This window comes from Nicotiana tabacum, chromosome 22 (assembly GCF_000715075.1).
Source record: "Nicotiana tabacum cultivar K326 chromosome 22, ASM71507v2, whole genome shotgun sequence".
Taxonomy (NCBI): Eukaryota; Viridiplantae; Streptophyta; class Magnoliopsida; order Solanales; family Solanaceae; genus Nicotiana; species Nicotiana tabacum.
The window spans coordinates 97,279,619-97,306,565 of record NC_134101.1 but is presented as its reverse complement, the minus strand read 5'-3'; the positions used below and the strand labels follow the sequence as shown (position 1 = coordinate 97,306,565).

Below are 26,947 nucleotides of genomic sequence, written 5' to 3'. Positions count from 1 at the left end.
AATGTCTGGATACCAAGCAGGTGTACAAGTTGTTGAGTCTTACAATTTTTACAGTTGCAGGAGGAATATTTCCAGCAGAAATTGGTTGTCGGCTCATAACAGATCCATTTGCTGAGAGGTAAATAGAAAAGAAAATCAGTATCCTTCAACAAAAGCATTGGGGAGTAATCCATATATCCCAGGATGATCTATATTACAATACACGAGTATCTTTAAAAATTGATCTAGTATGCATGTCGTACCAGAGGAGATGATTTTTTGGACCTATATTAAGTTATTAGCTAAAACTGTAATTTTAAACAGTATTCAAGATGATGTAACTTACTAATCCTCAGAAAAGATAAAAGAGCTAAATGTAAAGAAGCCAAAAGTATCATCACCACATGCCCACATGTACACCTCAACCTAATCGAGGAACGACTAGGAGAGTAAAAATTGACATTTTAGCAAAAGACAGAAGATACTACAGCTAAACAGAGAGTTGAATAGTTTAGCAATCAGTTGTCTATCCAAAAGGCCAAGCTTGAACTCTAAAAATGGAACAAATCAAGCATGAGCAAGTTAACACAAAGAAAATGCACAGCAGAGTGAACTGTTCCCAAGATATATCAGGTTGAATAAAGTTTACACAGTGGTTTCTTCATAAAAACGTTTATACAGTGGTTTTACTTGTTTTTATATGGTGTTAAGTGGTTAGTCTGTTCAACAGCTTGACCCTGCCAACTACCAAATTAAGTGTGCCAACTTCCAAAGAAAGTGGGGGATATTTCTGTTAATTGTTCATTTTTCTTTTTTGCGCATTCGGACATATCCTCTTGGTGCGCATTCCTCTATTTCTATTCACCAAAATACTATGTCCAACATGGAAGAGTAAAAGAAGAGCATGCAAATCTATGAATAAGGTAACATTAGCCTGAGCAAACGCTCCTATAGGATGATAAAGCCGGAAAATAAGTTCAAAAAAATTACACAAACCTGCTGAATTAGAAATTGATGGTGGCACGGAAACTGGCGGAATAGAAGGCACATCCATTTTGATAGGGGTTTGGTTTGACGTCAAATTGGTCATTCCAGAGCGACTAAAAGCAGCACGAGCCTCGATGAAATTTTCAGAAATCAAAACAAGAAAGTTTGGATTCTTAGCTGTATCAATTGGCGGGTCAGCTGCTCGTGGATTGCGTTTTCCCTGTATCCATACAAGTTCACACTCAGCATAAAACTAAATGAGAAGTTGGAAAATGGGGCATTCCATTTTTCATAGCTCCGGCACTAAGACTAGCGGGATAGGAATGTGTGCTGAGTGAGGAGGATTATAAGTCCATCTCCCTTTCATGGAAGACAGAGCCTACTGTCGAGAACCATTGAATTAATAGAATGTAAGAACATAATATCATGGGTGATTCGAAGATAATTTCAGACGATAAATACATTATCCACGATTAAAAGGCTGATCATTTTTAAGCAGTTAGTAAAGCTAAATGTTTCTCCATAGCTATAGTATGCTGCATATTCTCCATACAAGTTCACACTCAGTATAAAACAAAATGAGAAGTTGGAAAATGGGGCATTCCATTTTTCATAGCTCCAGCACTAAGACTAGCGGGATAGGAGTGTATGCTGAGTGAGGAGGATTATAAGTCCATCTCCCTTTCATGGAAGACAGAGCCTACTGTCGAGAACCATTGAACTAATAGAATGTAAGAACATAATATCATGGGTGATTTGAAGATAATTTAAGACGATAAATACATTATCCACGATTAAAAGGCTGATCATTTTTAAGCACTTAGTAAAGCTAAATGTTTCTCCATAGCTATAGTATGCTGCATATTCTCAAATTTGGACTCCGAAAATGAAGAAGTATTTTTGCAACAGTCAACCTTAAAGGGATAAGTTTTTTATTTTGATAAGGTAATAAATTTCATTACAAAGGGGGCAAAAAGATGCCCGTATACAAGGAGTGTACCCAAAAGTAGAAAACCTTACAAGAGGACATGGTTTTCTACGAATGATACCCAATCTTCTATGCAAACAGGAACCTCAAAGGTGCACCAAAAATAAATAAGGGAAAAGAGGCTACTCCTCAAGTGTACAAAATCTTTCTCTACTACATCAAAAGCTCTCCTATTCCTCTCACTCCAAAGAACCCACATGAGTGCTAGAGGAACAACATCCCATGCCCTGCATCTTCTCTTCCGCCTTCCTTTAACTAACCTTAAAGGGATAAGTTAGTAGGAGGATGTTATTGTGGAGCTCATGGATATTCTTACTTCTAATGAACAAGCATAGAGTTTGAAACAAATGGAAATATAAAGTCCACATGCATCACTTTTCTCTATTTAAGACCAAGTGATAATCATGAAGGCTGAATCAAATTAGAGAGTTCCGTCATAAATTCATAGTTTTTAACTAGTGAAATGCTTGCCACAACATAAGTATCGAAAGAGTGAGAAGCACACCAAAGATTGTTCCGTTAACGACATTCCAAGAATATATTATATGTGGTACAGAAATCATTCAAAATCATGTTACTTGCCCCAATCCTGAACACAGTATTATGGTAAATGAGTACCAAAGTTAGCAATTTCCCAGTTCAACAGAGTACTAATATAATTTCTAGAGAGGTCGGAAAGAGCACGCAGGAAGTTAATCCGCAACTAGGTAAAGTTGAAGACAATAATTATTGTAGGTCACAGAAACAAAAAAAAAGTCAAGTTTCAACACAATAAAGACAGGCTTTGACCCTAATAAAGAAACGGAAAGAAATCAATGAAGTTGGCACAATTACCGCATTATATACTGCTCTTAGTTTTGAAAGCTGTTTTGGGCATATAACTGACAGGGAAACAGAGCACTGCAAGGGAAAGAGTAACTTGTTAGTGAAGGATGAAGCAGAATATGCGAGGGGAAGACCAAGATTATGAAAATGCAAAAGGCTTTAGATCAGTACCTGAGGGAATGCCTTCGCAACTGTCTCAGCATCAGATAGTCGACTATCTGTTTGTGTTTCAGTATTTTCGTTCTGCTCCAGTTTCTGCATCTGTGGTCGATAAACTGGTGTAGGCAACGGATAAGGATTGCTTGCAGAAATAAGTAGGCAATGTTTTTTCCCTTCCATGTTTTGTTGACTTTGGTTTCCATTTGGAGAAGAAAACATCTGAATGAAGCATCAGTTTAGCTCTATGTGTGTGTGTGTGTTTAAGTAAAAAAGAAACCCAGAACATATTTTGTAGGCTAAGTTAATTAAACAAACCAGGAGCAACTCATTTTTTAATGTGATTCAACACACCCCATTACTATTGTGTGAACTATATAAACAATATCCTCCTTTAGTGAATAGCTTAAGAACAGACTAGAGGAACTTCAAGTACACCTGAATATCAGGAATTAGAGATAAAATGCCAACTCATCATGGCCCACATGAAAAATCAAGAGAGAGAAGGTGTAGACTCAAGCTAAATCCGATCAAACTGAGTTTTCAGACAATCACTCTCCAAAAAATTATTGGATCAAAACTGAGTCAACATCATGGAGAGGAAGACATATATATCGCCAGAAACAAGTCTTTTGATAAAGATTGTTACAAAGCTCGTCGATGCGCAATGCAACAGTAAAATGCTTAGGCTAAAAATGACTAGAAAGAAATAGGACAAACGGAAATTCTTCATTCAGCATAATCCATCTGTCCAATACAGAGATTTTTAAAAAGCAACAACAACCCAGCTGGCAATTACTAAGTGCGATAGGTGTCCCCCCTTCCCTAACAAACTAAAGTAGTACTCCATAAATAATTGAAAGATTAAAGTGTTCACGTATGAACTTAGGGGAAAAAGGTAAAAAATCTACTAACTCCAATTAACTTAGCCAGATACTCAAATCCAGCTGAAGTTGCGAAACCTAGAGAGATTTCTTTCGGCGACTTTGGCGATTGAGAGGCGATCTCTGGCGACAGTCCCCTTATGGCCAATTTGGCCGGCGGCCAGCCATCCTCCATGGCTGGTCTGCTTTCTCCAACCAAAATACCATCCAACAACCCTGACACGAACGCTACTCAACCCCTAGATTTCTCGAATCTTTTGAAACCTAGTTCATTAAATACGGCTATGCACGTAAACCCTAGTTCTCAAGTTGCGCCTATTCTCGTTAAGCCAATTCAATTTTTGCATGGAGAACCTATTATCAAGTGGACAGAAGCTGAAGTATATCGCATGAACATTATAGAAGGACTTCAATATGCAGTGGTTGGTAAGTTTTCATACGGCTGGCCTGAATTACAAGAGCTACGTAAAATAATTCCTTCTCAATGTGGAATTAAGGGTGAATGTAATGTTGGTTTCTAAGGGACAGGCATGTTCTTATTAGATTGACATTGTGGGAAGATTATGTGAATTTAACTTCAAGGGGAGTTTATTACTTGAAAGCAAAAGATGGGTATCAATATCAAATGCGTCCATTAATTTATGATTCAAAGTTCAAAGTTAATGATGAAACCCCGTTGCCAATGGCATGGATTTCGTTCCCAAAACTGTTGCCCACTTACTTTGTGAAAGGGTGCTTATTTCCATTGGCTTCAGCAGTAGGAAAACCATTGCATTTAGATATGGCAACCATCAATAAAACAAGACCAAGTTGTGCAAGGGTGAAGGTACTAGTTGATCTTTTGGCTGACCTACCTAAGGGTGTACGCATGGATATTGTGAATGAAATTTTTGGAGAAACAAGATCTGAATAGGTGAAGATTTGATATGATTACATCCCTAAGTATTGCATGGAATGTAGGTTGCAAGGTTACAATGAGGAGGAATGTTGGAGATTACATCCGGAATTGATGGAAGGCAATGGCAATGCAAAGCAAACTGTGCAGGACAATGCGGATGAAACAGGAAGAGAAAAGGGTCCCTTGATGATTCTTACTAGTGACAAGGTTGTTGGTAATCCAAAGGAACAATGGAAAGAGGTCAAGGACAAACGAGTAAAAACTATTGATAATCAAGATGATGCTCATGATAAAACTGGAAAGGAAATAGTTCCAGCTGACAAAGGAGTAGGTAAACAGGTTCCAACTTCTAATAAATATGCAGCTTTAGAGGTGGAAGAAGGAGAAAAAGATGACAGTAATCAGCTGGCTTTGGTGGAGGTTACTACTGATACTCGAAGCCCTAAACCTAATCCTAAGAGTAATGGGAAGCTGAACCCAGCAGCAGAGGTTTTCAAACCATATTCGCCTGGGAGTAAGGCGGTGAAGGATGGTGGTGATGCTACCGTTAAAGGGAATGGGAAGTCACAAGCAGGAACAAAAGAAAAGAAACCACTGCACAATGGGTTACTAGAACTTTTGGTGGTAACCTAGATACCTCTAAATAGGTGTGCAAAGAAAGTACAGCTCAACCTCTGGATACTCAAGAAGCAAGGTGTAATCCTAATTCTAATGGGATTGGGGTATCAAAGGAAAATAATGGCATGGTTAATATTGAACAAAAAACGGCGTATCTGAAGCAAGTTGGTACGACTATTCAGTCAAACAAAGAAATACCTATACAATATGTTGCTACTGGTAATCCACTGATGGGACGACTATGGAGTCAACAGGTTGAAGAAGAATCAGAGGAGGAAGGTGAGCTACATTCAGAATATGACCAGGACAAAGAAGAAGATAATGGCCAGGTGAGTGATCACAAGTCAGATGAAGGTGTGCTTTTTGAAGGAGACGACGAGGAAGATGATGTTGATAAGAATGAAGAAGCATGCAAAAACATCGAGTTGAAGGCACCTGAATTAGATCCCAAACCTACTGATAGAAAGATGATACAATCAAAGGTGAACCCTAACCCTACTGTAACACTAGTTGTCACTCCAGATATGAACCCTAACACTACTGTCCAAACCCCAGCGACAGTAAACCCTAACCCTAACACTGATTTGCAAGGGAACAAGGTTCCAGTTAACAAGGTCTTGAATGAAGAAAAGGAGAATACTAGCAAGGCAGTGGTGCCTAAGCCAGTGAAGACTCAACTTACAAAACAAACAGCTGCACTGGAGGAGGAAGACAACGTAGAAGGAAAAGGGAAAGATATGGATGAAGAGTCCATTACTCACAATTTCAGGAAGGTTGCTCGACAGGGTGACTTGTCTCCCAGGCATTTGGACAAGGCAAAGTCGACTGGAAAGGATAGAAAGAAGCAGCAAAAGGAAATTTCTATTGTTTCTAACATTGGAGTTCAAACTAGAAGGACACTTTCTAAATCCACCAATTAAATATGAATGCTATAATCTGGAACATCTGATCTGTGAAGACAAAGAAAGCTTTTGAATGACTTATTACAATGCATCAGCAGCAGCATTTCAGATTTATGGGGATGATGGAACCAATGCAACAAGCTAGGAAGTTGAAAGATATAGAAGGATAATTGGATTTGCCCAAGACTTTGTGAATGTTTCTAACAAAATCTTGGCCTTGGTAGATGATGGACATAATGTTACAATCCTATTTGATATGGAATAACAGCTTACTCTAAAGCTTGTTGACTCTAGTTCTCACAAGGAACTAATTCTCACATTAGTTTATGCCATATGTGATGCAACTGAAAGGATAGAACTATGGGATACATTATATGATTTGGCTTTGGATATGACTATCCCATGGATTGTTGGAGGAGATTTCAATGTGATATGGGATGAGGAGGAGAAATATGGAGGTCTTCCTGTGTCATTGAATGAAGTAGACGATTTTAGATATTGCATCTACTTGCAATTTGCATGATCTTGGCTTCAAATGAAGTATATTTACTTGGTGGAATGGTAAAGCTGAAGAAGATTGCATCTTTAAAGGCTTGATAGGGTTCTGGCCAACTTCGAGTTTGAGCAATTGTTTCCGGGGGTTGGAATCACTCATCTGTCCAAGATTGGCTCCGATCATAGCCCCTTATTAATCACTTGTGATCCACAGTTCACGCCTATCAAGAAGCAGTTTAAATTCCTTAATTTCTGGAAAGATCACGTTTCATTCCAAGATGTTGTGCGAGAAAATTGGCAAGTGGATTTTTGTGCTAATCCTTTTATTATCCACAATCACAAATTGAAGAAATTGAAGAGAGCTCTTTCAACATGGAGTAAAGCTACGTATGGGATATTTTTCAGAAAATTGCTAGTTTAGAAGAGGTGGTGTTGGTGCATGAGGCTCAATTTGAATTATATCCAACACAACTCAACAAGAAAGGTTGCACAGAGTCCAGGCAGAGTTAATCAGATACTTGTCACTGGGGGAGGAGTTCTGGAAGCAAAAATCAGGCATGGCATGGTTTAAAGATGGGGATAGAAATACCAGACTCTTTCATGCTCAAGTAAAGGGGAGGACAAGGAGATTACAAATAAGGAGGATTCAAAATAGTGAAGGCAACTGGATTGAAGGAAATGAGCCATTAGCAGAAGAAGCATTCAAGTTCTTTCAAGCACAGTTTAAAGAAAATGTTGTCCCTACTGCATTTGGAATCATAGATCATGTCCCTAAATGGTTACTATGGAGCAAAATCAAGATCTGATAAGGCAACCTACAAAAGAGGAGGTCAAATTTGTTGTTTTTGGCCTAAATGGAGAAAGTGCTGGAGGTCCAGGTGGCTTCACCGGTAAGTTCTTTCATTGTTGTTGGGAGATCATAGGTAATGATGTTTATGCTATGGTGAGAGAATTTTTTAATGGCCAGGAGTTACCTAAATTTGTGAGTCACACAAACTTAGAACTTCTGCCTAAGAAAAAGGAAGTGAATACATTTTCGCCTTAGAAAATTTATTAATAAGGTGTTCTCAAGAGTTATTCATGAAAGACTTATCACTTTGCTACCTTCTCTCATCTCTGATGAACAAGCTGGTTTTGTTAGAGGAAGGAGTATTGTTGAGAATGTACTATTGACACAGGAAATTATCACTCAAATTAGGTTAAGAACTAAGGTTGGACCTAATGTTGTCATCAAATTAGACATGACTAAAGCATATGATAGGCTTTCATGGCTTTTCATGACTAAGGTGTTGAGGAAAACAGGTTTTTGTGAGAGATTTATTGGTGTTGCGTATGGTATAGTATCAAACAAATGGTACTCTGTGTTGATCAATGACCAGCCATATGGTTTTTTTTAAATCTACTAGAGGAGTCAAGCAAGGTGATCCATTGTCACCTACATTGTTCATTCTTGTTGCTGAAGCTATGTCAACGGGATTGAATTCTTTGCATATGAATTTACACTTTTGTGGGTTTGGTTTACCCACATGAAGCCCAAAGATCAATCATCTAGCTTATGCTGATACCATAATATTTTCATCCTCAGATGCAACATCATTGCAGTTGATTATGGAGGTGTTGAGTGCTTATGAGGTGACTTCTGGCCAGTTAATCAACAAGGCAAAATCAGCAATATATATGCATCATTCTACAAGTCTGGAAGTTACAAATAAGGTGCAAAGAATTACTGGAATAGGTAGGCAGGAATTTCCTTTTACTTATCTTGGCTGCCCCATTTTCTATGCAAGAAGAAGGCTGGACTATTATCATGGACTTATCAACAAGGTGGTGGATAAATTGCAATCATGGAAGGTAAACTACTCTCTATTGGTGGTCGGGCAGTCTTGATAAAACATGTTCTTCAAAGTATGCCAATACACCTATTATCAGCTGTGAATCCTCCTCCAGTTATTATTAACAAAATTCATAAATTGTTTGCTCGATTCTTTTGGAGCAATTCCGTTGGAGGTAAGGACATACATTGGGCCTCCTGGGACAAGTTATGCCTACCATATGAAGAAGGAGGGGTAGGGTTTAGGTCATTACATGATGTCTCAAAAGCTTTGTTTTGCAAACTTTGGTGGAACTTTCGAACTAAACCTACATTATGGAGTTCGTTCATGAGCCAAAAATATTATAAGAAAATGAATGTTATGGTTGTGCCATGAATAAATGGATCTCGTGTTTGGAGGAAAATGCTTGAATGTAGAGATGAGATTGAGCATCAAATAAATCGGAAACCAAGAATGGTTTCCTCTTTGTTTTGGTTCAGGTTTGCGTGCTTTATATTTCATTACTCCTCCTGATTTCTTTTGCGATGAATCCATAAATAATGTATATGATGAGGTGTTGGACAATGCATTGGATGAAAACAAGTTACTGTAGATTCTTCCACAAGAGTTGGTCGTACATATTATAGAGAATATCAAACCACCAAGATCACATGATGATCTTGATAGTCCACCAAGATCACATCAGAATTTGCTATCCCTTCAAAATATCTAGAGCTCCTTCTATTCCAAATTGTCCACCAGATGACTTCAGGTACCATGTGCCACCAAGACTTCTTCCTTAATAAGTTGCCTGGATCATTCCAGCATGCTGTCATTTTTGCAATTGTCCTAGGCATTGTCCAGCTTAGGCTTTTCAAACTCATAAACAGCTTCCACAACCTGCTGGTTACTCTGCAGTGTAGACACAAGTGATTGTTTGTTTCCATCTCCCTTTCACACATAAAGCATCTAGAGAGCAGTGGTATTCCTTATTTCACCGAACAATCATGTGTCAGGACAGCCTTTTTAACCACTAACCAGCAAAAACATGCCACTTTGAAAGGGATGTTTATTTTCCAGATGTGTTTCCAATGCCATGGCACAATGTGTTGAATATCATATATGTTTAGCATCCCATAGGCTGACTTCACAGAGAAAACTCCTCTGCTCCATTCTTGTACTTGAGAGTCATCAATGTAGCTTTCAAAAATTTATTCCATCCATTTGGGCTGAACTGCTGACAAGTCTTTGCATTCTCCTTATGCCTCTTCATCAAACCTATGGGACAGTGCATCAGCAGCAATATTGTAGCCCAAGAAGTTTAGTTATGCCTTTATGCTGCAAGGCTATAGTAGCCGTTTGTTTTGTAAGAAACTTCAAGCTATGGTGATCTGTTTTAGGAATGAAATGGGCTGGCTGGAGATAGTGCGTCCATTTCTCCACAGCCACTAAAAGTGCAATTAGCTCCTTCTCATAGGTAGACAGGCCCAAGTGTTTTGGACTCAAAGCCTGACTCAGAAAAGCTATGGGCCTTTGTCTTAGCATTAAGACTGTGCCAATCCCCTTCCCACTTGCATCGACCTCCACTACAAAAGGCTCCATAAAATTTGGGAAAGCTAACACCGAGGACTTGACTATTGCATTTTTAAGGCCCATGAAAGCTGTTGTAGCTTCCTCATTCCAGTCAAAACCTCCTTTCTTGAGCATAGAAGATAAACGCTCGCTTATTATTCAAAAAAATTTAATGAATCTGCGATAATAGCTAGTCAGTCCTAGGAATCCCAATAATTATTTCACCGTTTTGGGCTGAGCCCAATTCACCATTGCCTCTACTTTCGTTGAATCAGTACTGACCCCTTCCCTTCAAATGATATGGCCTAAATACTCGATATTAGGCTTGGCAAAACTAAACTTGTTAGTCGTAGAAAATGCCTTATACTGCACTAGTACCTCAAAGACCAATTTCAAATATGCCACATGATCCTCCATATTTTGGCTGGAAAGCATTAGGAACGAACGAAAAGAGCTGGGTCGAGAAGGTTTGGGTTGGTGGTGAAAAAGTGTGAGCCGGTAATGAAGTGCGGTGGACCGTCGTAGTGGTTTGTAAGGTTGAAAAAGTTGTAGTTTGTACTGGGAGTGTTGTTTGTTGTGAAGGTAACACCAATGGTTGAGTAGAAGGGGAAAAGGACACCACGACTCCACTAAGAGTAGGTGGTGGTAAAGGGTTGGTCGGTGATAGAGAAGAAGGTAAAGGAGATCTAAAATTACCTTGCACTGAAAAACCACTAGCAACTATCATAGTACCACCGGCAACTATGGTGGCGTACGACCTCACTGCAGAAGCGCTGAAGCGGGTTCATCCTTATTCCCAGGCTCCCATTGCAACAGCATATTTACAATATGCCTGTTAGCCTCTTCCTTCCTACAAGTTGAATCTAAACATTCAATGCGTCCACCCTCTCCCGATTCTCACGAATCTAAGCCACATGTTTCACGGTTTCCTCCACAAAGCCTGCAACTGAGCACCCAATCGCTCCAGTCCATCCTCAGTATCTTGTGACGACTAGATTCCACCATGGCAGCAATACCACAGCAGGATCGGTAGGCTCTGATACCAAAATGTTATAAAGCTCGTCAATGAGCAATGCAACAGTAAAACGCTTAGGCTAAAAATGACTAGAAAGAAATAGAGAAATTCTTCATTCAGCATAATCCGTTTGTCCAATACAGATATATTTAAAAAGCAACAACAACTCAGCTAGCAATTACTAAGTGAGACATGTGTCCCCCCCTTCCCTAACAAACTAAAAGACTACTCTGCAAATAACTGAAAGACCAAAGTGTTCACATATGAACTTAGGGGGAAAAAGTAACAACTTTGCTAACTCGAATTAACTTAGCCGCATACTCAAATAGTCAATCATAGTCAAATTAACCAAAGGAAAAACCTAGCTGCTACAAAGATTGCAGGGAACAAGTCTTCTGAAATAATATAAACAATAAACGATTCAGCAAGTCGATGTGAATGGATAGAGAGGAGATGAAACTTCATTAGGAGATTGACAAAAAGCAGACGGGTATTACTATGGGTAGGACAGCTAATGATAGTGGCATCGAATAGCACAAGGAACAAATTTTGAAGATGGAGTGAGGCAGCTAAGATCGAAAAATATCTTATTGCTCAGAACTTCAATATCCACAGAAGATTCATCGTAGTTACAGCAAAGCAAAATGGTTAGAAGAAGCAACATAATAGTATCACAGTTCTAATATGTCATTAGAGGGAAAAATATTACTGTAAAAATTATCTAGAAAAAGCTAAATTGAATGGCGATGGGACCAAATCAAGTCCCAACAATAAGCTATGTGGAACCAACGAAAGCAAAAAGATGGTCAGATTATCATGGGGCACAGAACAAAGCACCTACAAAATCAACAAAACTATCTGGTCAGGAAGTTTGAAGGTAATCACAAAGAAATACCCACATGCTCAGAAATTAGAAGATAGGTACGAAGCAGAAGGAAATTAGGGGAGATACCCCAAGATGAACAGCACATAGTTTCTTTTCGAGCTTCCTTCAAAAGGAGAGGCAGCTAGAATTAACGTTGGAAAATGGCAATGGAAAAACTTGGAACTTTGGATAGATAGTCACAAGCTGTAGAACGGCTTCTGGCTAGTTTCGAACCAAATTGGATATCAGTAGGACTACTAGAGTTGTCATAAAATCTCTGGTCTGTGAAGGTATTCAAGGAAGTTGGTGAGGAATGTGGAGTGTGGCCAGAAACAGATGAGAAACAACCCTAAGGAACCACCTTCGCTCGACAAGAATCAGAATCAGAGTCAGGGGAACGCGATTGTTATTAGAAAAGAGGATATTGTATTCAAAGTCCCTGTTTGAGTTGAAAGGGTAACCATCATAAAATTAAGGTCAAGCTAGATCAGGGACAGCTGCTGCTGTGGGCAAGCAATACAGACCAGTCCTTCACGTAAGCCTGGAGCTATAGAGTGGCAACCTTTTCTTGGGAAAGGCCGCTCACCTGGGAGGTTCAAATTTTGAATCTCTAGAGATGAACGATGGCAGTCACATGGAAAAGGATTTAAAACACTTGGGGCTCTTCTTTCTTTATAACAACCAAGATGACACAAATCTACCAGTCATACCTGGGCCTAGAATGGCGGATAAGACCGACTCCATTCAGCAAAAAAGAAACCAAACAATTGGACCAGCTATCACAGAGCAAAACAGAAAAGGGGGGAAATAGAAGTATAAATCAGTTAGACCCAGCGAGCATTATTCCAACTAATGCCTCGTTTATATCAGTGAGGACACATCACGAACCCTTTCTTTTTGAAGTCGAAGCTTCCGGAGTTCAGACGGCCTAGTAATTGCTCGCATTCACCCAGGGTTGTGAAAAGCGGTCGCTTCCTCGCTTAAAGCGAGAAGCGAAGCGACGCGACCATCTGACCGCTTCTGCTATATGAAGCGTAGTAGGTAGGCAAAAGCGTGCGCTTCCCACTAAAAAGCGAGAAGCGACAATGCGAAGCGAGGCGACCGAAGCGAGCGCTTCTCTGTTTTAAACACCTGCCAACCTATTTAATTAAAAAAGGTGGTCTTTTATTAAAACATACGAGTACCAGCAGCAACAGAGAGAAAGAGGCGACTAGGGTTCCAAGTTTTCTACACTTTTCATCTTCAATTCATCAAGTTTGGTCCAGGTATGTGATTTCTTCTTCCTCCTCCTCCTCCTTCTTCTTCTTCTTTTTCTTTTTCTTTTTCTTTCATTGTTTCAGCGTACAAATAGCAATGAAATGCTGGCGAATTTTTTTTTCCCTTCCGTTTTTCTTTCTCAGTCTTCTCCTCTTCGTGGAAATGCTGCCCAGTTCTTGCCTAGTTCTTCTTTCACTGTTTTTTCATTTGAAATGTTGCCCAGTTTTTAACAAAATGGTATACTGTCCTTCCTCTTATTTTTATATCCTTTATTCTTAGTTCTTATTGCCTTTCTTATGTGTTATGTAGTTGTTCTTTTAACGGCACCAAAAGAAGATAGGAAAGATCCGGCTTGGGCTTATTCTGCAGGAGTTAGCGAGACCAACAAGATGGCAATTAGATGTCTTTTCAGTGACAAGGTTTCAAATGGGGGAATCTATCATCAAAAAGCGCATCTAATCGGTAGTGATCCAAATGTCGCGGCTTGTCCTAAAGTTCCGTCACATGTGAAGGATGAATTGAAAGCATTCCTTCAAAAAAAAAAAGAGTTAAAAGGCTTAAATGCTTCATGAACAAGAACTGCATAATCTTGATGATGACAATGATGAAATAGAAGAATGTGACGATGCTTCGTCGCTTCCATCAAAATCACAAAAGCAGGGAAGGAAGCAAACATTGTCTTCTAGTTGTGGATCTACTGGCAAGACCAAAGGTCCTATAGATTGGTATTTCCCGCAAAAATAAGGGAGGGAAAAGTGGTAATCCTCAAATTGATGCCAAAGTGATTTTTAGGGATTGTGCAGTTGCAATGTTTGCACGGTGGATGTATGATGCAAGTTTTCCTTTTAATTGTGTTAATTATATCGACACTTTTTATGCTTTTATTAACGTCGTATGCCAATATGGTTCAAGAATGAAGCCTCCAACTTATCATGAAGTTAGAGGTCCATATCTAAAAAAAGAGGTGAAAGAGTAACAAAATTGGGGAGGAGCACAAAGTAGAGTGGAACTAGTTTGGTTGTTCCATTATAATGGATAAGTGGACGGCAAGAAATGGAAAAATGATCATCAATATCTTGGTCAATTCTCCTGAGGGAAGCTTGTTTCTTGAGTCCGTTGATGCAAGCGACTCTTCCACTGATTCAATCAAAATGTACTCCTTGTTCAAGAGTACAATAGACTCAATTGGAGCAGAAAATGTTGTTCAAGTTGTCACGGACAACGCCTATGAAAATGTTAAAGCTGGTGATTTGATGTCGGTAGGGTACCCCCATATTTATTGGACTCTATGTGCAGCACATTGCATTAATTTGATCTTCAGTGACATTTACAAGGAAAGACCCTTCAGTTCAGTCTTTAATCAGGTAATTAGAGTGCATTCCTATATTGTTCAAAGGCCTTTGTTGTTGAATATGATGAAGAGATTCACTAAACAAAGAAGCTTGGTGAAACCTGCAAAGACAAGATTTGCTACCGCTTTCTTGACTTTGCATAGGATGTATGAGCAAAAAAGCAATTTGAAGAAGTTGTTTGTTTCAAATGAGTATACTAACAGTGCCTATGGAAGGAAAGCTCGAGGGAAAGAATCTGCAGATATTATACTTTCTGCTTCATTCTGGAACGATGTGGTTCATGCATTGAAGATTGGTGGTCCTTTAGTTAAAGTGCTTCGTTTGGTGGATGGGGAGCAAAGGCCACCAATGGGCTACCTTTACGAAGCAATCGATAGGGTAAAGGAGGCTATTCAAGACTCTTTAGTGATCAAAGAAAATACAAAAGAGTCTTTGAGATCATAGATAAAAGGTGGAGCGGTCAAATTCATCGCCCTTTGCATGCAGCTGGACTTGTTTTGAACCCCGAATTGTTTTATGACAATGAAGAGAGGATTCTAGGAGATGAAGAATTGTGGAATGGATACATTGAATGTATTGAGAAGTTGATACCTAAAGAATTCGTGCAAGATAATATAATAGAGCAATTTAGTACTTATAGGAATGCTGAGCAACTCTTTGGAAAAAATATGGCTACTAGACAAAGAAAGATGAAGTCACCAGGTGAGCGAGTGCTTATATGTTGCTATATAGTTAATAAGTTATTTCTTTATCAATATTATGTTTTTGAATATTTGTTCTACTTCTATAGTTGAATGGTGGAAGCAATATGGCCATTCCACTCCAGAATTACAAAAGTTTGCCATCAAGGTTCTAAGTCTAACATGTAGCTCATCCGGGAGTAAAAGGAATTGGAGCGTGTTTGAACATGTAAGAACTAAGAAGAAAGATTTAGTATATTGAGATAATTAAATTATATCTCAATTGTCCTAATCTTACTAATTACTTATTATTTGCAGATTCATACCAAAAAGAGGAACAAACTAACCTTGAAGCGTCTCAATGATCTAGTCTTCATTAAGTACAATAGAACATTGAGGCATCGTTACGACGCTCGCAATGTAATTGATCCAATTAGTTTGGACAACATCGATGATGCTAATGAATGGCTAACTGGAGTCCCGGAAGATCATGCAGATGAAGAAGTATTTGAGGAAACTTCTGACTTCACTTGGGGTGATGTTGCGGAGGCGCGTGGAATTGGGGAGAGGATTTATGGTTTGAGGGGGAGTACATCAACTTCAAGTTCACGGAGGAAGGGAAAAAAAGCAACTACTTTGTCCCTAGTTGATGAAGAAGAAGAAGTTGAAGAAGAAGAAGTTGACGAGCAATATAATAACGATAGTGGAATACAAGAATTTGACAATCTTGTAGAAGAATAGAATGCTTATCTTGTAGAAGAAGATCTACTCTTTAGTTTTTACATTGAAGTATTGAACATTTGCTTACAGTTACATGTGTTGCCTATGCAGTATTTATTTTAATATTTTTTTAAATTCCGCTTCGCTTCAAAAAAAGCGAGCGCTTCGCTTCTCGCTTCTCGCTTTAAGCGAAAAGGGGGTTGTCGCTTCACGCTCTTCACAACACTGCATCCACCACTGCTGACTCTGATTTTCATAGCAACGAGGGACGTGAGACTCCACTGAGTCCGAAGTTGATAAAAGCAAGACCGGAAGAGGGGGAGGAAATCCTCAGCTTCAAAGCACAACCTCTAGAGATAGACAACAAAATCTCCTCAATGAATGGCATGAAGATGAGCAAGGATTCAAACAGAATCAGACGGAAGAAGCAGCCTGGGTTTGAAGGAACATTATAAAAAGGAGTAAGCAAATGGGAATAGATTTTGAAGGCCGTGAAGGGGAAGCATTAAGTTATTTTCATCAATGACAAAAGGAGGGAAGAAAGGTGACAAACGAGCTGCATGGAATGTCCCAGGAGCTCCAGAAGGGAATTCAGAACTCTTGAGTTCAACATCATTTATAAGGAGGGGAGTGAAAGGTTTAGGAGAAGATAGCTGTCAAACAATGATATAAGAGAAACTGAAAATAGTCAGCTGGAATGTAAGGAGCTTAAACAGTAGAAGGAAAGAAGGTTTTTGAAGATTCAAGTACACAAGTAGAATGCTGATATTTATAGCTTCTACGAGAACGAGACCAATCTAAAAAACACTACTCCAGCACTGTTCAAACAAAGAAATGGGCCAGTAGATGGGTCAGCCACATTGTTTTGGATGCTGAAGGGAGGGTTGAGGTGGGGGGTAATCTGATCCTTTGGCACAACTGAATGTGAACCGAGGAAACAAATCCACAAGGGGAGTGCAGTGCCACAGTAAAGTTCAAGGGGCTCCTATGTTACTGCAGTTTCCAATTTGGAATCTGACGTGAATACATAGACCAATACGGAAAGAGGCAGAGTAGTTTTATGGTTCCAAATGCACCAATAGGTTTATGTCATGGGCACGCTTTAACATAACAAGATAGTGCTGGGAAAAGAAGAAAGAGTAGCAGAAGATCCAGAGATTCAGAGACAAGGTACAGTTCTTTCTTTTTCTTTTAGAAAAAAAAAAGAACTGCATGAAGGAAGTGAGGTTGATTGACTCCTATTTGGAAGAAATTTTATTTGAACAAGAAGGAACAGACATCTAGAATTGACAGGCTCCTTCTCTCCATGGAGTGAGATGAAGAGCTTAAATACATAAAGAATCAACACTTCTGAGGATCTCCTCTAATCATACTCCACTACTTTTGCAATGTGGGGATTCAGAAAAAAGAAACTCATACTTCAAAGTTGAGAACATGTGAATAGAGGTGGGCAGCTTTAAAGACATGATAGGGTTGGTGGAACACACTTGTAATATAAAGAAGTCTGGAAAAAATATATCCTATCTATTCAATGTAAGAATTTCAATGACATCTTACAATTCCAACTTTATCCTACAATTCTCGAATGAAAGGTATAATTCGTGTGATTTGAAAATTTCTTGGGTCACGTTGTTGGTTGGTTCATGTTAGTGATGATATTGATGTTAATTTGGATAATCTAGTTAATTCAAAGGTTTTGCGATTTTTTAAATTCTTCCTAGTATTTTGTTTGTAGAAGCATAGCTTGATTTTGCCAATATATTTTGTTTGATAATTGAGAAATAGTATAGGGCAGTGGCGCACAGTTCTAAACTCGGTGGATTATGGTACCGCCTCTACCCTTCTCCTCTTAAAAACCAGGCTTTTGTCTGCGGCAGCTTTTGAACCCATGATATGTGTCGAACCACACATCACGAGCTGCACATTACACAGAGAATCATAGCTTGATTTTGCCTATATTTTTTTTAAGAGTAACTTCATTCTGCCTACATTATTATTTCAAAATGGGGTTTCACCGTAATTCCCTGAGCTATCTACATGAATTGGTGGGTTATTCACCAAAATGTTATTTATACGTATTATTCTATGTCTAATGCATATAACGCGTGATTCCCATTTCGATTAGTTATAATATCACAATTTGACAAACAACAGAGGTGCAAACTTGTCTTTAGAACATCTTAAACAGTAAAACGCACCATCAATGCTTCACCAAGTCCTTCTGCAACTGCAGCATCACTGAAACCACCTCCTGAAAAAGGTATAGCCGAAAGCCACTGGAAAAAGATATCCATGTCTCTTGTCCAGCCACTGCGCTGAACCAGGCAAGCTGCATAAAAGGAAGTAAAATGGAAGAAGAAAATGAAATAAAAACGTCAGGCAGAAAGAAAAAGAAAGAGAAAACATGTGTCTTGTGTCTTTAACAACAAAGAGAAGTCAGAGGCAGCCTTGAAATACAACTTCAAGAGTGAGGGGGGATCTCGTATAAAATATAGGTTAACAAACGCTTCAACAACCAACAACCACACAACATTTACTAGTACATTGGATATTGCTACTTCAGAAATTATAACAGACCATCAAATCCACTAGAATATAAATGGAAAAATCAATTTCAAAGAGCTGGGATATTTTATTAAAAAAATCCAAATTGACTGTAAGCCACCGTCAAAGAGGATATCAATCCTATGAGCATAGACAGACTCCTAAAATCGGAAACTATAATTATTAAATCATGGATCAAGAGAGTTGGCATGTAATTTACGGAACTGTATGCTGCATAGGTAGAATTGGCATGTAAGAATCACATTATTAAATAATTCTCCACATCAAGGGGATTGTAGGAATCATGCGAAAAAGGTCCTAAAATCATGGAATGATGCCAATTTCATGTGGACATGCCACAAAATCGATTGGAGATCGGTACTGAAAATTTTATTTTCCTTTGCTCCTTCCATTTGTTTTCCCAGGTTGAAATTTGAGATAGGGCTAGAATATTGTTCTATGTGCATGACTCAACAAGCCCTCGTACTTAAATTTGCAATTGAATCAGCAAACAAATCTAGGGATTAAGAACAAGGAAAATACAAACCACTGTAAGAACCATGTGCATTAAACATGACCAAGGAGACCTCCACATTGGCGGCAGATGGCTTCTGGAATTTCAACAGTGGAAGGTAAAATTAGCTTAGGTAGAAATCATACAATAAATTGCACTGAAGTCTCAACTCAGACAGTATGGAATATACTGTTTTTTATCAGTAGTATGGAATATAATGTTGTGCTTAAATGAATTATAAATTGCATTGGTCATGATGCATATTGAGATATTAAGCTTATACAAAATAACCATCATATAACACTAGAGAAGAATAAACAGTATAGTAAATGAGCCATTTAGATATGCAAACCTGTGAAGTCGACTCAGCTCCAAAAAAGCAACTGCGCAAATTACAAAAGGCTCTTACTCAGTAAAACTTTTATCTTGAAAACTACTTGCAGGATTTAATATGATCAACATTAAAAACAGCTTTGATACTTGTTAAGAAGCTATAAAAGATATAACTGCATTATATCAATCTAAATTTTAGGGGAAACAGGAAGCACTGCAATTTTCTCTGTTTGGTGGCTGCAGGGGCAATGCTCTCTATTACCACTTTTAAGTTCCATAACCAGGCATCAGAGGACCTAAACCAAAACCTCTTCCAGGAAAAACAAAAATAAAATATAAAGAAGAATGAAATGGATGACTAGTTAAAAACCGTCCAATCATCATATAAAGATTTTAAGAACGAATTCATTCCTTTGAAATGATGGAACAAGCGTGAACAAGCTGTATAGAACCACCTTTGGCAGATAACAATGTTTCATCAGCTTTGATTCAAATACTAAGCAGACATCAAAGTTTAGTACAACCACAAGGCGGAGGTATATGTATCAACCATCCAAGCGAAAGTAAATCTCTCAACTATCCAAGCTAAAAGCGAAAAAAGCCAAATGTATGATAGCCAGAGTAAAGCTAGACAAAATGAAGAGCCCTGTAGATGAAGAAGGAGGAATTCTCAGCCATTTCCTCAACAATACACATGTTTTTGCTTGCATGTGTGCGGCTCTATATATTTGAGGAGAAACAAACTAACATCAATTCAAATTGGACAATCTCACCCTTTAGAAATACCAGTACAAGAAACAACTCAGAAGCATCTCAAATGGAGGGAAGTAACTGCAAACTCCTAAATGTTGAGTTGCATCAACATTCCACACCATATGGCTAGAGCTTTTTCCTGGTAATCTTGGAAAGATGATACTCCCATATAAATGTGGAAATGTTCTAAAAACATCCTAATAGTTATGCAAATTTAAGATTTCTGAATAGTTAATCTTACCATTTAAAAGTAAAATCTGCATTTAATACTTCTTCAAAGTTTATAGATTTCACTAAGCATGGAATGCAGTGAGCCAGCAGGTCAACTAATGGGAGAGGAGACAATCAATCTAAGAAACTGCAGGTCTCAATAAGTTTATAATGCGCCAGAAACAGAACTTTAAAGCATGCGTAAATAGTTGATAAAACAATAATGTTATGACCGGGGCAAATCTGAGTGGAGGGAGTGAGTTCACGTGCAGCCCATGCTCCCCTCCCTAAATCGAGTATAGTAATGGTAAATTTTGAATGGTATGTTTCTTCATAATTAATCAAATATATAATATATGTGTGTGTGAGTGTGTGTGCACCCAAGCTTAAGGCCTCATTTGTTTGTACTTAATGAAGGTCTGAATCTTAACTATTTAGATCTTGGATATTAACTGCATTTGTCTTTTAAGTCTAAATGTTAGTTATTCAGGTCTTATACATTAAGTGTGTTTGTTTTTTTAATTTCACAACCACTTAATGGGTCTGAATAGGTTCTGAATAGGTCTGAATGATTTCATTAAGATGCTATCATCCACATTCACTATTAACTGCAGTCATCGGCCACTGTAATCACCTACCACCAGTCCACCATGCACTACCCACCATCATACTCAACCACCAACAACAACCACCACACTCAACCACCACCAACGACCATCACCATACTTAACCACCACCAACGACCATCACCATACTTAACCACCACCAGCGACTACCACCATCCTCAACCATAGCCGTCACAGCATCATTATTGACTACCATCATCTACCACCCCACCATAATCGACTACCACCATCCACCACTTTCATTATTATCAACTAACACTACCACCATCATCCTCAATCACAACCACTCATCCATCCACCTCAACTACCACCACCAACCACCTCCAACACCATCATCAGCCATAGTCGCCACAATCCACCATTATAAATTATCACAACCCACCACCACATTCCTCAACCACATCTACCACAACCAATTGCCACTAACTACTAGCCAGACCACCACCAGCCACCACCTCCAGTCGGCATCCACAAGCACCATCGTTAGCCATTACCACCCCAACTACCATATTATTTTTTAAAAAAAATATTTTGTTAATAGAATATTAAATTAATTAGTATTTTATTTGAATTTTTTATTTATTAATTTTAAATAAAGATAACTTTTAAATATTCAGATGTTGAAAAAACAAACAATCTTAATCATTTATTTTTTAGATACTAATACACATCTTAATATTCAGACGTGTATTCAGATTTAAACGCTTTAATCTTCACACATCTTAATATTCAACTATGCATTCAGATTCACGCCTCATAATCTTAAAAAAATAAATGAGGCCTAAAAGGTCTTATGGTGCAATAGTTAGTGGGTGCATCTCTAAAAGTGAGGTCAAGGGTCTAATTCTCACATCCACTTTGCGTTTTGATTAAGTAATTTTTTCTTTGTCTTTCTTTGTTTGTTTAATTTATTCATTCAAAATTGGCAAGTCTATTGAAATCCCTATTCTCCTTTTTGTAATAACAAAATTATATATAATTAAAGCAAACGTCTGTATAACTGTAGCATTTCGACATTTGTACGAAGAACTTAGAGACAAATGCAGGGACAAGAAGTTGTACAAGCTAGCCAAGGTGCGAGAAAGGGAGGCCCGTGACCTGGACCAAGTGAAGTGCATCAAAGATGATGAAGGCGGAGTATTGACGAAAGAGACACATATTAGACATAAATGGCAGATATACTTCCATAAACTCCTAAATGAAGAGGGGGATACGGATATTGTATTGGGTGATTTGGAATACTCCAAGAATAGTCGAAATTTTGGTTATTGTAGTCGTATTAAAATTGAGGAGGTCGAGGGAGCTATGCATAAGATGAGCGGGAAAAGAGCGACCAGGCCAGACGAAATTCCAGTGGAATTTTGAAAGAGCGCAGGGAGGGAATGGCTCACTGGATTGTTTAACACCATTTTTAGGACGAAGATGATGAATGTAGAATGGCGGTGGAGTACGATGATTCATTGTACAAGAACAAGGGTGACATCCGAAATTGCAACAACCAACCATCCTTGTTCATAGTGGTTTGGGAGTTCTCTCCAAACTACTAGGTCAAGGGTTCAAGGTAGGTAGACAATCTCAAACAACAACTATAGGGGTATTACGTTGTTGCGCCAATGAATGTTTGGGAGAGGGTGATGAAAGCAAGGGGTAGGAGGAGTATCTATTTTCGAAAACCAGTTCGGATACATGTCGGGACGTTCGACTATGGAAGCCATTCACCTTGTAAGAAGGTTGGTGGAGCAGTATAGGGAGAGACAGAGGGACTTACATATAGTATTTATTGACCTAGAGAAAGCATACGACAAAGTCCCAAAGGAGGTATGGAGATGTTTGGAGGCTAGAGGTGTTCCTATTGCTTACACTAAGGTGATTAATGACATATATGATGGAGCTAAAACCCGAGTGAGGACAATGGGGGACTCAGACCACTTTCCAGTTATGAAGGAGTTGCACCAAGGGTCAGCTCTTAGCCCATTTTTATTTGCATTAGAGATGGACACACTGATGCACCACATTCAAGGGGAGGTGTAATGGTGTATGTTATTTGCGGATAATATTGTACAGATTGATGAGACGAGAAGCGGTGTCAACGCGAGATTGGAGGTTTGGAGACAGGCCTTGGAGTCCAAAGGTTTCAAATTGAGTAGGATCAAGACAGAATACTTGGAGTGCAAGTTCAATGACGGAACCAATGAAGCGGGCGTAGACGTAAGGCTTGATACACAAGTCATCCCTAAGAGAAATAGTTTCAAGTATCTTGGGTCTATTATCCAAAGAAATGAGGAGATTGACGAGGACGTTACACGCCGTATTGGAGCGGGGTGGGTGAAATGGAGGCTCGCATCTGGTATTTTATATGATAAGAATGTGTCACCTAAACTTAAAGGTAAGTTCTACAGAGTGGTTGTTAGACCGACTATGCTGTATGGAGCAGAGTGTTGGCCAGTCAAGAACTCTCATGTTCATAAGATGAAGGTAGCAGAGAGAAGGATGTTGAGATGGATGTGCGGATATACTAAAATTGATAAGATTAGGAATGAAGACATTCAGGCCAGGGTGGGAGTGGCCTTAATGGAGGACAAGATGCGAGAAGCGAGGTTTAGATGGTTTGGGCATGTAAAAAGGAGAAGCACAGATGCCCCAGTAAGGAGGTGTGAGAGGTTAGCCTAGGTAGGTCTGATAAGAGATAGAGGTAGGCCAAAGAAGCATTGAGCAGAGGTGATTAGGTAGGATATAGCGTTGCTTCAACTTACCGAGGGCATGACCCTTGATAGGAAGATGTGGAGGTCAAGAATTAAGATAGAAGGCTAGTAGGTAGCCGAGAGTATTTCTTTCCCATACCAGTAATACTAGTGTTAGTCTTATATTCTATTATTGTAAGATTTCTACTGTTGTATGTTGTTCCTTCAGCTTCATTTTCTTATTATCTTGTTATTACTGCTTGTTACTATCATTTTTTCTTCATTTTTCCTTAAGTCGAGGGTCCATCGTAACCAACATCTCTACCTTCTAGGTAGGGGTAAGGTCTGCGTACACACTACCCTCCCCAGACTCCACTTGTGGGACTATACTGTTGTTGTTGTTGTAAAGCAAATGTCTATATTAAAACCAATAAAGGATGTAGCATATAGTCAATGGATTCAATAACCAATCCCAAAATTTTCGATACGGAGTGTATATATGTGTGTGTGTGAGAGAGAGAGAAAGAGAGTGAGAAATCACAACAATCTCAATTTTTTCTTTTGATTCAAAAGTCTAATGGGTTCAATGTTAAGAACCTAAAGGTTGAGGGCAGTCAAATTTAAATGTTGGATTCGCTTATCCATAATAGTGCATCCATCGTCTTGAAATCCTGGCCTTTGGTCATACACAACATAAATTTTCCAATTGACATAATGTATCTTCTCCTAATTTCAATCAACCCAAGAAAGAAAATAATAAAGTAGAAAGTCGTTTTCCAATTTGTACCCCAAAAAGCCTGTTTATAAACTACTTTATCGCTGAAATGCCTCTTCTAAAATAACATTAACCTAGTTTACTTATCTAATCAAAGAAATCGCTCTATCCATGCAAAAGATCAAAATGCATTGTTGATCCCAAGCTCCGCATACTTAATTAATATGCAACCAAAAAAGTTAGACAAAAAGGTAAATGATCTCTTTTTTAATAAAAATGGTCACATTTCCCTTATTCATGCTTCTCGTACACCTAAGGGCTTGGCCCATATAATTTTTTCTAAAATAAGAGGGGAAATCCATCGGTCTAAATAATTCACCATAACTGGATTTACGTATTTAGAATGTATTGATGTGTTATATTTAAGTTGTCTAGCATCCTCAATCTCTATTGTTGCAGTATTACAGTCTCTTTTAAAGAAAGCAGATTAGCAAGATGATGGTGCTACTATAAATACAAAACAAAAACAAATAAACATAAATAAGATAAGTAGTTAAATTAAAGAGATAGAACAGAGTAACCAAATTGCCGAAATTAAACAAAGATGGAGGCAGTTGAAACTTGAATGGTAGAATCCCCAATTGAGAGCCTTAAAAACTGAAAGATGAGAGAGATACGGGATCTGAGAAGCTTGCAAGATAACTAATGGAGAAATAACACTAGGCGTCAATATGAAATTGCAAGTGGGATTTACATAGTTTTAGGGGTTTGAGAGAATCACGTAAAGAAAACATCTTAAAGAAGGGAGGGTGGGGTAGTGCAGCGGTTGGAATTCCCGTCGTTGGAGGTAAATATGAGTTCTTTAACCCCCATCCCTCGGGCATCAAAATTTACGTAAGCCATTCATTCTTGTTACGTTCTTTTTCAAAGTTCAACTTTGGTATCAAGGCCTCAAAGTTTGTCATTCAAATTTATTAGTTTGATTCTTGGAGAACCTCAAACGCCATGTTCGCACACGATTATCACATAATTAGGTGGTACTTCCCTAGAATGGTGTTTTCTTAATGATGATCTAGCATTGTAATCAGTGGCATGCCTAAGTTCCCCTTAGAGGTGTCGACATTTAAAAATATGAAAAAATTAACAAATCATTGCAACGACATTGTACTTAGAAAGCACAATTCCGATCATAATAATAAAACATAATTCAAGTACATTATTACAACTCACGTCGACGAATTTTCACTTCCCAAAATGTATTCATAATAGCCTTATTTCAGATGCATTGCTTTAAACTTAGATCACAGGTTCAAGCCATGCGCCAAGTGAACTAACTCTAGAATTTAAGTGGAGAAGGGCAGAGGGACGGGCCTATCATCCTCGAGCTTCAAAAGGTGTGGTTGGCCCAAAGGTCATTTCCAAACGGATTTCTCAGTCATAAAAAAAAGGATGCATTGCTATAAATAAGTTTTTGTTGATACAAGCACCAACTCTAGGCTCAGTTGTTTAGTTTAAACCCACCATAAAAGAGGTCAGGAGTTTGATCCCTTCTGGCCTCATGCTGTTAACCAAAATTTTAAAATACAGGTAGAAGGTTGAGGCTCGAACTCCCGTCCTAAACTAGTGAGATGAAGCGCTGACCAGTGAGCTAAGACGGACTAATAAGGTAAATCCGCCCCTGATTGGAATGGTGCCTTTCGCATGCCTGTAAAAGTGTTTCTCAGTAAATCTGATTCTAGTAAAATGGGCATCATATCACATAACCGACCAGCTTGTGGATTATATATACGCCAAATCGCTGAATCAACAACTCAACTTTGATAGCAAAACATGAATACCAAAACAAAACGGCAATATGTAGCACGGGAGTAATAGTCGTAATACTAATAAGGAATTAACTTCATAAGGAATAAGTCTAATTAGTATTGGTAGCCCTAAACTACACATTTTATTTGACCCAAAGATGAATTGGAGAGAGAGTGTACCGGATAATTTTATCAAGGTAATCGGAAACGATGGTATGCCAGAAAGGGCCCAAAGCAGCAGTGCCTTCAACGGCGACGATCAGTTGTTTGTCCGCCACCATGTGTGTATGTGTGTACTTATCAAAAGTTCTTGAAATCGATTCTTCGTATTCTATCAATCAATCTTCCTCTTCGAATTTGCTAATAAGACAAGTTCAGGGATGGGCCGTGGAATTGCTAACCCATGAAAAGTTCAACTTTGGATGACACCACGTTTGCCCGCTTTCTCATAACTTAAACTGCCGTTTCCAGGTCCGACGTTGTCTTCCCTTTATTGTGGTCTTTTTCCTCTTAACTTAATAATAATAATAATAATTTTTTCTCTAATGTGTTGTCCATATCATTTTGTTTGAGCAAGCAAAGTCAGAAGAAACTTTTTTCTTAAAAAAAAAAAAAATTCCACAAATTACCTAAAAATTATGGATACCCCAACTTTCGCTAAATAGGGTGAACGGCCAAAGTCAGCTGTCTATATATCTATTAATATTCGTATCTATATCTATATATATCATATATCATATCATATAATATATTATATTATAA

At 38.5% G+C, this 26,947-nt stretch overlaps 2 protein-coding genes across 5 annotated transcripts in view; one reads left to right on the top strand and one right to left on the bottom strand.

Moving 5' to 3' along the window:
* The window catches only part of LOC107826460 (mediator of RNA polymerase II transcription subunit 25), a 42,268-nt gene extending 15,559 nt beyond the window's left edge, over nucleotides 1–26,709 (bottom strand). Inside the window, exons 1-8 of one of the 3 annotated variants that reach the window (XM_016653442.2) lie at nucleotides 26,366–26,708; nucleotides 19,415–19,445; nucleotides 19,096–19,159; nucleotides 18,203–18,333; nucleotides 2,951–3,157; nucleotides 2,789–2,854; nucleotides 976–1,186; nucleotides 44–111 (exon numbers count right to left, since the gene is read on the bottom strand). In XM_016653442.2, the coding sequence (XP_016508928.2) occupies nucleotides 44–111; nucleotides 976–1,186; nucleotides 2,789–2,854; nucleotides 2,951–3,157; nucleotides 18,203–18,333; nucleotides 19,096–19,159; nucleotides 19,415–19,445; nucleotides 26,366–26,466 (879 nt within the window). In that variant the 5' untranslated portion in view covers nucleotides 26,467–26,708. Of the gene's footprint in view, nucleotides 1–43; nucleotides 112–975; nucleotides 1,187–2,788; nucleotides 2,855–2,950; nucleotides 3,158–18,202; nucleotides 18,334–19,095; nucleotides 19,191–19,414; nucleotides 19,446–19,542; nucleotides 19,704–26,365 lie in introns of those variants that run through there. The other 2 variants (XM_075244930.1, XM_075244931.1) reach the window with 2 other exon arrangements.
* Nucleotides 13,101–17,027, top strand: LOC142176529 (uncharacterized). 2 transcript variants are annotated; one of them, XM_075244476.1, is made up of 2 exons: nucleotides 13,101–15,513; nucleotides 15,603–17,027. In XM_075244476.1, exon 1 carries the CDS (start codon nucleotides 14,284–14,286, stop codon nucleotides 15,046–15,048), a length of 765 nt encoding a protein of 254 aa, XP_075100577.1. In that variant the 5' UTR covers nucleotides 13,101–14,283; the 3' UTR covers nucleotides 15,049–15,513; nucleotides 15,603–17,027. Both variants share the same exon structure in this region, with proteins under 2 accessions (XP_075100577.1, XP_075100578.1).
* Nucleotides 26,710–26,947: the final 238 nt, after the last annotated feature.

What these genes read in the sequence shown, in the direction of transcription:
- LOC142176529 (XM_075244476.1), top strand. Translation starts at nt 14,284, where the DNA reads ATGGATAAGTGGACGGCAAGAAATGGAAAAATGATCATCAATATCTTG.